At 41.2% G+C, this 11429-nt stretch overlaps 1 protein-coding gene across 1 annotated transcript in view; it reads left to right on the top strand.

Annotated features, from left to right (window-relative positions):
• Window positions 1–11429, top strand: part of CEP55 (centrosomal protein 55) — a 19266-nt gene that overhangs the window by 2749 nt on the left and 5088 nt on the right. The window contains 5 exon segments of the mRNA XM_027771497.1: window positions 507–701; window positions 3516–3791; window positions 5376–5444; window positions 9680–9830; window positions 11155–11427. Coding sequence (XP_027627298.1) covers window positions 519–701; window positions 3516–3791; window positions 5376–5444; window positions 9680–9830; window positions 11155–11427 — 952 coding nt within the window. The 5' untranslated portion in view covers window positions 507–518.

Below are 11429 nucleotides of genomic sequence, written 5' to 3' on the forward strand. Positions count from 1 at the left end.
GTGGGGGTACAGTGACATAATCAGTATGTCATCTGCTGGTCCCATGGCATATCTTTTACAAGAAAAGACATACAGTTATACTGAATAATGCCATTTCAATGTCTATGCACTCGAAATTGTATTTTCACCACCAGCTTTTATTCTTGGGTATGGTATGTCCCTGATTGTAATCTACTTCTGTCAGGTTTATTTAATGGTCAGGGACCCCTCTGTTGTTCCTGAACAGAACTGTTCTACTGCAATATAACACAGAATACTGCACAAAACCTAAGTGCACAAGGAGACATGTTTTTAGAAAGTGAATCCTCGCCATGTGTCTACCACTGGGATTAAAAAAAAAAAAAGTTACAACACCCCAGAGGCCTTCCTCCGTCTCTCTCCCAGGCCACTGGTTTGCCTACATCATTTCTGTTGAGAGCAGATAAGGTTATTAGCTTTGTTTCAAGCCTGAGATTTAAAATAATCAGCTCAGACTTATAAAATACAGTTGATCTTAATTTTTACAGTCCATTTCAGATATGTCTTCCAGAAGTCCCAAAGACTTAATTAAAAATAAGTGGGGATCAAAACCTAGTAACTCCAAATCTGAAACTGCACTAGAGAAATTTAAGGGAGAGATTGCAGCCTTGAAAACCTCAGTGGATGAAATCACAAGCGGAAAAGGAAAGCTGCCTGATAAGGACAGACACAGACTTCTGGAGGTAACTGGTCTCAGAACCTTTCAGTTGTGGGAAACTGCGTTATTACTTCCTCATGCTACCCTCTCCCCATTATGCACTGGTTTTGGAAAATGACCTTGGGTTTGGAATCTTAAATTCCTACTTTGACTTTGCCAACTCTTAGATATACTTCAGTTATTACTAACTTACGTCACTTTTTGGATGTAATTGGGTTTGTGTTTTGAGGTTATCCTGTATTAAATGTTTTAGAAATAAAGACATCTTGATAACAGTTCTGTGCCTTTGACACAAAAGTACCATCTACTTTTCAGTTAATTAAAACAAAATAATAACCTGATTCATCACTCCTGCTATGGCTTTTTGGTGGTTTAGCTTAAGTATGTCAATATCCTTGGTGGTTTTTGTTATGCTATATTTAAGATTGTAAAACATACTGGTTTATTATTTTCACTGTTTCTGAACTGACGGCATCGTAGGAGCGTTTTATTTTTATGCTGGTTTGTAATGCTGAGTGGTTATTGATGTGTACTTTAAGAATATGGCACCATTCTTACATCTCTTTCTTATATAGGAAAGGAGAAAGCACTTCCCCAATAATTGTACACATTACCTGTTTTTCCTGTTAGCTCACTAAAGGTCCAAGTCAATTTGCCCATTTCAGAGTGTCACGTTGTGTTGAGAGTTCCTGTTTTCCAAGTAATCTTTGTTTTCAGGTTTTTTGAGGTAAAGGTATTACATTTTGCTTTCTGATCAACTATATTTCAGATTCCCTATTTTACAATTTGTTAGGGCATAAACAGCAAGGAAGTTAGGAACTTACTAGAACAAGAGGATTTAAATTTTTAATCAGAAATTTGGTTATAACTTATTTCGCAAAAGTGCTTTTGTTCATATTTAGAAAATAAATGATTAAAGAGTATATCATTTAAGTTCAATTTTTAGGCACATAATAAAATGGAATAATTTATTTCTTTTAGAAGCACAAAATGAGGTAAATACTTCTGAAACGATAATGGAACCATCACCAGTTAATAGTTATAAAGGTTATTTTGCCATCTGGTAAAGGAATCCTATAGCTTTCCTGAGAGAAATCTTTCCAATTCATTCCTTTTTTTTTTTTTTTTTTTTCAAGTTTTTGCCACAGAGCGCATGCACCCACTGGGGAGAGACAGAGGGAAATCACTCCCCAGGGGGAATGGCCATGCCACAATCCCTTTTCGTCATTTTCCTCGGGATTTTGGGCATGGAGACACACATAATAGGCATGATTTTCAAGCTGCTAGGTCTGGGACTCGAACCGCTGGTGGCCATATGTGAGTCCAGCACCTCAACCACTACACCACACCACCTGCTGGCCTCTTACTCCACTTTCAACAAGCACCTTTATCATCAGTTGAAATAAACTTCTCTAACCTCTACCTATTTGCTCTAATTGTGCCCATTCGAGTTACACAGAGCAAGTCTAGTTCTTGTCCACACTGAGTTTGCCAGACATTTGAGGAACTCTCTCTTCCCTTTTGTGCAGACCAGCCTCCAGTTCATCAGCTCTCTTGTCTTCTCACCTTGAACAGCCCGTGTTTTGTTCATATCCCTCCTGAATTACGCACAGGATCTGGTCATGTTGGAATCCCCTCCCTCTGGTCCTCTGTTGGATCCTGGGCACTGATGAGACATGCCCAGTGTATCTTGGGCTGACCAGGTTGGGGATTTGAATCACGGTCATTGTGTAGGAGCCTGCTTCTCTTTTTAGTTATTTGTTCGTTTATTTTTTATTGCCAGACGGTGTGTGTACTCACCAGAGAGAGAACACACCCTTCTATGGGATGTGGTCATTGCCACAATCCTTTCTCCTCCACTTCTCCATCCTGTCAGGATTTGGGGCACATTGACACACATGCCCAGAATGTTTTTCAAGTCACCAGAGATTGGAACGGTGTTTGGCTTGGTGTGAGCCAGCTTCCAGTGCTGACCTACTGAGCTCTGGGATCCTGCTTCTCCAGAGCAGCACAGTATCACTGTGCCAGGGAGCCTAACCAGCAGCAGTCTAACAAGCATTACTTATTTATCTTGCAAATCTTTGGAAATGTTGAGTACTTCTGAAGATCCACATTTAGGTAGAACACCAGCTCACTTAGCAACAGTATGCAAGGTAATGGATGCAGCTTATCTTACTGTAACATGCTGTAACTTTTAAGTCCTGCTGGCTCAAGGTTGTTAATGAGCATGTGTATTGTGTGTGACCCACTCTTAGCCTTTGGGTTTATAATATCCAGTATGGTGGAGGGAAGATTACCCAATACTCACATGAGAGCCAGCCGTTAGCTTTCTTTCACCACTTTTTATCAAGGTGGTTTCTTCTTTCTCTCTGTTGATGTCCATTCATTTGATTTCTTTTTTAATTAAAAAAGTATTTTTTGGTGCCCATTGATTTTATAGGTGCCTTTTTTCTTTTAAATAATTATTTTATTTAACTTTATTTCTTTATTTTAATTTGACTAGAAAGGGACAGATAGAGAAAGTAAGAAAGCAAGCCCCCAGGTTCAGGACTTGAACCGTGGTTGGCCACGTGGGAGTCCAGTGCCCTTAACAACCATGCCACCTGCCAGCCCCATTTTATAGTCATCTTAACTTCAGCACTTTCCATGTGACATTACCTCTGCATGAGCTGTCTCACCAGAGAACTCTGGCTTCATTTTTTGGGGGTCTTGATCTCTAGCATGATGTGACCTGATATATGATTAATGCTTCATAAATACCATCAATATTCTGAAGAATATTGTTTAGCTGGATGTTGGTCCTGGCTTTGTTCTAAGATTCTTCTTAGTTTATGTCTAGAAAATTCGAGTCCTTGAAGCTGAGAGGGAGAAGAATGCTTACCACCTCGCAGAGAAAGACAAAGAAATACAGCGCCTCCGAGACCAGCTGAAGGCCAGATACAGTACTACGGCACTTCTGGAGCAGCTGGAGGAGAAGACAAAGGAAGGCGAAAGGAGAGAACAGTTGTTCAAATCCTTAGCTGAAGAGACAGATGTGTTGAAGAAACAGCTGTCTGCCACAACTGCAAGACTTGCCGAATTTGAAGGCAAAGCCAGTACTCTTCGCTTATCACAGGTGCTAAGAATTTCTTCAAACCCCTTATTTTTCCCCTCTCTCTGATGCAATTTGTAACTCTTGTGAAGATTTTCTTAGAACATACTTGCTTAATGATAAGACAGAATAGTCACCAATAGATCACTTTACTTTTCACTAACAGGTCACTTTTTTTAATAGCCCACTCCCCTAAATAGTTAATATGGTAACTGTATGGTAACCAGTATGGTTGCCAATACTCCCCATAGCATAGTTTTGCCCAAAGAAATTATATTCAGAAGACAGGGTCCACTCTGTATCCATGATAACCAAAAACATTTTGTTGAGCTCTTATTTTTATAGTTTGTATCAGAAGGCTTTAAAATTTTTTTTTTATATTTGAGATACATAATTATAGTATCAAGTATGCTTTTCCCAGGTATACATACATTTTCTCCCTCTTTTGTTTGAGAGTCACTAGTGGAATAGAAAGAAAGCATTTGGAGGTTAAGTTCTTGGCTTCAGATCATGTTGTCTCTTGCCATCTGTGTGACTGGAAAAATTTGAGACCAACAGTTGGCATAATGGTTACATTGCTGGACTCCCATGTAGTTGACCATGGTTCGAGTCCTAGACCCAGCAACTTAAAACTCATGCTGGGCACATGTGTGTGCGTGCTCAAGATCCTGAGAGGAGAATGGAGGAGAAGGGATTGCAGCGTGGCCATCCCCCCTGGGAAGTGATTTCTCACTTTCTGCCTCTGTCTCTCTCTGTCTTTCTGGCAAGCACACGCACCCTATAGCAAAAATCCCCCCCCCCCCCCAAAAAAAAATCCGTAACCACTCTAGTTTTAGAGACATTGCCGGAGCTCACAGACCCCTCATCTAAACCTTGGTTTCCACATGGGTAAAATCGGGATAAGAATACTGGTGTTTCAATCTAAGAATGTGTATAAATTACCTCACGTAGTCCCTGGGATATAGTAAGTACACAATAATAGTTTCTTATGGGTCAGAACTTTTGATTCTTTTGAAACTTTGCACATATGAATAACACCAACATAATGATTAATATGTCTATATAAGAAAATCTATAGCTTTCAATTATAATATCTCAATGCTTTTAAGGGCCTGCCTTTAAACTTCTATCTTTCTTTTAGGATAGATACAGTGATCAGACCTATATTTCTTTAAGTTTATTTATTTCTTCTATGGGAGAGGGACAGGTATCCCCAACAGCATCCTCATGCCACGGTCCTCCCCCAGCCTCAGCCATTCAGTGTCATGGACACATATGCATGCCAAGTGTGCTCAGGGAGACCTTGGGATGTGAACCCACGGCCCTCCTATGTGGCCTCAGTGTTGTGGAGCATTGCACTACCATTGGGCCCCAACAGCTGGCCCAGACCTATATACATATGTGTGTGTGTGTGTGTGTGTGTGTGTGTATATATATATATATATATATAAATATATATATATATTTATAGATGATTCATTGGCATGTTCTAGATCTGGATTTTGGGTGCCCCTGTGATATATATACTTCATTACTTTGAAACTAAGCATAATGAAGAAACTTGTATTGTTCAGTGTGTGATGTTAATTATTACTGGATTATTTACAGACTGTGGCTGCCAGCTGCCTCAACTCATCAACAAGTAACATTCATGAAATGGAAATACAGCTGAAAGATGTAAGTTCATTTCCTTTGTTCAATTATGGATAAAGAAGCTTAATTCATTTATTCTTAACATTCCTGGAAATGAGCAGCATTAGGGCTGTGACGTGCAAAAGAATCCGTTGATGAGACAGGAGAGTGCTCTGTGATGATTCTCTAAGTCTTTTTCCAGGCATTCGAGAGAACCATTTCCTCTAAGCATGGTCTCTTTAGGTTAGAAAGCTCTAGAAATCATGCATTGTTCTGAAATACTAAGCAATATCCTCCTTTGACTAAATCTAATTTGCCCAACTAGTTTATTAGTATAACGTAATTTAATTTATGGTTACTTTTTCAGGATTACTTTTTTGTTTATTTTTGCAAGATATATTTGCCAGAGAAAATAAATCTGTTCTTTATACATTTCCCAGTCTCAGGTATTCAGTTATAGCAGCACAAAACACTAAAACAAATGAAAGTGTTTCACGCACGCCTAACAAATGTGTAGCTGACACAGAGCTGGAAGGGATAACTCGTGTGACGGTAACTCAGAGGATTCAGAACTGCGGATATCAACAGTTAGGAAAGCTATCGAGTCCGTTTCTTAATACTGTTAGAGGAAAAGGCAGGCGCGTGTAGAGTCAGTGGGAAGAGGTGGAGGGGTGTAAAGACACGCATTCTACTCTATTGAAGGAACATCGCCATCATGTGGCCTGTTAGAATATTGCCTTAAATCTTCACCATGTGTGGTTTTGTTTGTTTGTCTGTTTGTTTTGTTTTAAGGTTTTTGCCATAGGGTACGTGCACTTGCCAGAGAGAGACAATGAGAGGGAAATAGAATGTATCTCCAGGAAGGACGGCCACACTGCAGTCCCTTTCCCGTTCTCCTCCTGGGATTTTGGGCACAAATGCACACGTGCCTGGCATGATTTTCAAGCTCCTGGGTCTGAGGCTCCAACCATGGTCAGCCATGTAGGAGTCCAGAGCCTTAATTACCACACCACCTGCTGGCCCTCAACATGTATTTTTATTTCTCATGCTGAGAGATAAAATAATGTATGGACAGTTTCCTTCAAAAGTAAAAACATGCGTGACCATCCAGTATCTAATGTTGCTGCAAATCATTTGTACTAAAATGTTTCTTCAGTATAGACACATGTGAGCTATAGTAGAAAATCAGATGTCTTTGACATCTTTTTTTTTGGGGGGGGAGCAGGTTTTTGCTATAGGGCACGTGTGCTTGCCAGAAAGATAGAGAGAGACAGAGAGACAGAAAGTGAGAAATCATCCTCCGGGGGGATGGCCACGTTGCAATCCCTTCTCCTCCATTCTCCCCTTGGGATCTTGGGCACGCATGCACACGTGCCTGGCGTGAGTTTAAGCTACCGGGCCCAGGACTCGAACCATGGTTGACTACATAGGAGTTCAGCGACATGGCCATTACGCTAACTGCTGGTCTTCATCATCTGACACATTATGATTTGTAGATATTTGGATATATATATATATATATACACACTGCTTGAGTCATAATGAATGCTACCTCTATGAAATTTGAGTATTGATGTGTCTTTTCTTTTGAAAGATGCACAGTATTTGAATAAGGACTACATCAGGGCGGCAAGGGAGCGGGAAAAGAGACTAACTACTGTAGCCTATTTTGAGATAGACCATGAGTCCTAGCAGTCTCTTTAACTGTACTAAGTTCTCTGTGTAGTCAATATGTTAATCATGAAGGCCAGCCCAGTGGTCTAGTGGTTAGAGAGCTGGATCCACAGGGCTGACTCTGATTTGAATCCTGGCCTCAGCAAAACAACCACATGAACATGCATGCCCCAAATCCTGACAAGGTGGAAAGACAGAGAAGGGATTGCAGCATGACCATAGATGTACTGTCTCCCTCTCCCTGTCTGTCTCTCTCTAGTGAGAGAGAGTTTGCCTCCTGGCAAACTAGGAAAAAGAAAAAAATATGCTAATACTCATTTTACTTGAGACTGATTTTTCTACTTTTTTACACTTTTATTAATTACACTTTTCTGTGAACTTTCTGAAGTACCCTTATATTTTAGTTTAGTAAAATTACACCGTGCAACTTTGTTGTCAAGAACAGTTCTGGCACCATCTGTTTCCGGCAGCCTTGCAGTAACACATCCTATCTGCCATGCCAGCTGCTGAAAATAATAAATTTCAGTGGATCCAGGACATATTGTGACACAAGAGTACATATTAAGCACTTATAAGGTTAAGTAGTTACGGAGTTCTATTACAGAGAGGTTTTTAATTACATTTTCTTGTGTTAATTGGTGTCTTGTCACAGATCAGGTGCTGTGATCTACAGATAATGTAAATGTGATCTCTGAGATGTGGGTTGTAGATGTGATTTTGAACCTTTTGCTAGGTAACCTGGTAGACTGTCAGAATACAGCCAGTGCCTTGAGAAAAAAAAGTGATTGAAATGAAAAGCCAGTTTTAACAGGAGTGGTGAAGTAAATCACCTCCCTTTTACCTGCCAGCTTAAATAGTACTGCCTATTTTATTAATCTTATCCCATCATCCAAATAACTTATTTTGAATATATACTATGCCCAAAAGCTGAGAGTCCTCTTGGAAAAGCCTGATCTCACTTAAAAGAACTTACTCTAATTTTGGGAGAAACCACAACACAGATTAAAAAGCTGTATATAGTTGGTAAAATTTTAAATGTTTAAATATGGGGCCAGCAGGTGGCGTGCTGGTTAAGGCACTGGACTCTGACATGGCTGCCCATGCTTCAAATCCTGAACCACGCGGCTTACTTTCTTCCTTTCCCTTTCTCTCTGTCTCTGTCTCTCTCTGGTCAAATAAAATAAATAAATAAATAACAAGTGGAATTAAATAGTTTTTTTTTTAAGAGAGATTGTTTGCTATAGGGCATGTGCGCTTCCTGGAGAGACAGAGAGAAAGAAAGCGAGAAATCACACTCCCCGCCCCGCCCCCAAGGGGATAGTTATGTTGTAATCCCTTATTCATTCTCCCAGGATGTGGGGCATGCACAGAAGCCCAGTGTGAGTTTTAAGCCGTCAGGTTTGGGACTCGAACCATAGTCGACTACGTGGGAGTCCAGTGACTTAACAATTACACCCTCTGCTGGTCCCTTAAATAAATAAGTCTTTAAAAAAAGTTAAAAAACATGTTCAAATATGTAGACATTTATCGGCTAAGTGAGTTAATAAGTACCGTGTCAGTTCTCAAGGGCTGCCATCACAGATCACCACAGAACTCGGTGAGTGAAATAACGACACATACTGCCTCACTGGCTGGAACACAGAGGTTCAGAACCAGTGTCTGCAGGGCCCTCTCCCTCTAAGAGTTCTAGGGGGGACTCCTTCCTCGCCTCTCCCAGCTTCTGCTGATTCTAGTCATCTGTAGCTTGTAGCAAGACAATCTCTGCCCACGTTGTCACACGGGCGTCTCTGTGTGTCCCCTCCTCTTCTTGTAAGGACCCTGGTCATTGGATATAGGGCTCACCCTGCTACAGCATGGCTTCACCTTAACCAAAATCCCCGCAGAGACCCCCTTTCCAAGGTCACATTCTGAGGTTTCAGGTGAAAATGGAGTTTGGGAGGACACTACCAACTCACTACACGTATGAAGCCCGTAAGCAAACAGGTAGGCGATCCCAGGTTGGGATTTCTGAATTGGGTTCTCAAAGATGCAAAGGATGAACATTCCTGATCAAGAGAAGGCAACCACTTCAGTTTGACCCAGGAAGCAGACACTGAGCTGGCGTCAGGAATGGAAATGGGAGCAATATTGGTGAAAGGGAAAATGAAGCAGAATGACGGAGACAAGTGGACCATGTTGAAAACCCGACAAAGTCTCTGTCAGCCTCCTAGGGAGCCCCAGTCTGCTCCAGAGCAGAGTCCCACATTGGGTAGAAATAGGTCCTTGCCCAGCTGTTGCCTGGGCCCCCCAGCTCAACTCAAAAGCTGAGAGGGACTCGAAGAAATGACCATCTGGAGGCTGTCAGCCAACCACTCTGCCTGCTGCCGGGCACTCCTTCCTGAAGGAGGTCTGAGCGGCTCGTTTCCATGTCTGCCACCAAGGCTCCTAGCGTACAGAGAATGGCACGTACAAGGCGCAGAGCAAGTTGTGTGTGGGAGACAGCACACAGACACACTCACTCCCACGTACACGACTGTGCCACGTTATGTATTCTGAAGGTGCGTGACGCGCTATAGTTGATTTCGTTAGTTATTTTACTGTTGGTTTTCTTTCATCCCCACTGTAAGGCTCTGGAGAAGAATCAACAATGGCTTGTGTATGATCAGCAGCGAGAGGCCTATGTGAAAGGACTTTTAGCAAGGATTTTTGAGTTGGAAAAGAAAACGGAAACAGCTGCTCATTCACTCCCACAGCAGACAAAAAAGGCGGAATCAGAAGGTACTGACTGGTATAAAAATGTTCTTTTGGAATAGGCCTGACATTTTCCAAAAGGAGTGATTCATCGGATTTAGACTTTTATAGATAGTGTTGGAAAGTGAAATGAGTCTTCTAGCCTTGAAGTAAAAAATACCAGTTTTGCAAGTCTGGTTTGTTTTTTGTTTTTTTGTTTTTTTGTTTTTTTTGTTTTGTAGGGCACATGCACTTGCTGGGGAGAGACAGAGAGATAGAGAAAGTGAGAAGGCACCCACGGAGAGATGGCCATGCCACAGTCCCCTCTCCTTCATTCTCCATTCTCCTCCTGGGATCTTGGGCACGTATGCACATGTGCCCAGTGTGAGTTTCAAGCCACCGGGTCTGGGATTTGAATCACAGTCATCCAGTGACAACTTCTATGCCATCTGCTGGCCACATTTGAATATTTAAAATGAAGCAAAGGCTAAAAATGAAATATAAAAGGAATGTCTCCAGAGATAATTCAAAGCTATTTAGTCCTAAGGGGATGAAGTGCCTCTATACATTTACTGTACATTAAAGTAGAATGTTAGTCACGGGCCAGGTCTGATTTTTCTCTTTAGGCATTTAGTTTTCTGCCTGTGTGTGTTTGTCTAAGTCATATAAGCACTTGTTAAAATCCAAGAGATGTGAAAAGGCCTTGCCCGCCTTTCCTATCCCAATTGCTCTTTCTTCTTTCCATTGGAGAAGCTACTCTGAATATTTCTGTTTTTCTTTTTCATTCTTTTTTAGTTTTTGATAAATGGTACATGTGCTCACCAGAGAGAGAGGAAAAGTGAGAAATCCCACTCCCAAGGGGAATGGCTGTGCCACAATCCCTTCTCCTCCAGTTTCCTCTTGGGATTTGGGGCATGCATGCACCTGCACCTGGCATGATTTTCAAGCCACTGGGTCCAGGGCTCAAACCGCACAGCCGCCATGTGGGATCCAGTGCTTTAACCTCTGGGCCACCTGCTGGCCTTGAATTTTTCTATTTTTAACTTTGGTAATTCTCTCCAGGTCTATAAATAATGAGCTTATTGGGTCCCTATTTGCTGATTTATCTTCTTGAGACACAAGTGACTTCCCTAGTTGTAGCACTGTTTTTTGTTCCTCCATTTATTAGTTTTGTTACTTCAAATAATGAACCTGAACTTTTGGTTTTTATTCCCTCACATTTCAGCCATAGTCCCTGTCTCTTGAATCTTCATTTAGAAGATTCACATGAATCTTCTAAAGAAATAATGTAATCTTGTCTCCAGAGACAGGCTGCTGTCTCACTTTTCAGGAATATGATTATCTGCTTCATAAACTGAGTTGTGTGTCATAGGTTATCTCCAAGAAGAGAAGCAAAAGTGTCATAACCATCTCCTGGCAAACGCAAAAAGAGATCTTGAGGTTGAACGACAGACTATAACGCAGTTGAGTTTTGAACTTAGCGAATTTCGAAGAAAATATGAAGAAACTCAAAAAGAAGTTCAAGATTTAAACCGACTATTGTGTTCACAACGGAAGGCAGATGTGCAACATCTGGAAGATGACAGGCATAAAATAGAGAAAATACAGAGACTCAAGGAAGAGAATGATCTTGCCAGGGAAAAGCTC

Source organism: Tupaia chinensis, unplaced genomic scaffold, assembly GCF_000334495.1.
Source record: "Tupaia chinensis unplaced genomic scaffold, TupChi_1.0 Scaffold000217_1, whole genome shotgun sequence".
In the NCBI taxonomy this organism is placed as follows: Eukaryota; Metazoa; Chordata; class Mammalia; order Scandentia; family Tupaiidae; genus Tupaia; species Tupaia belangeri.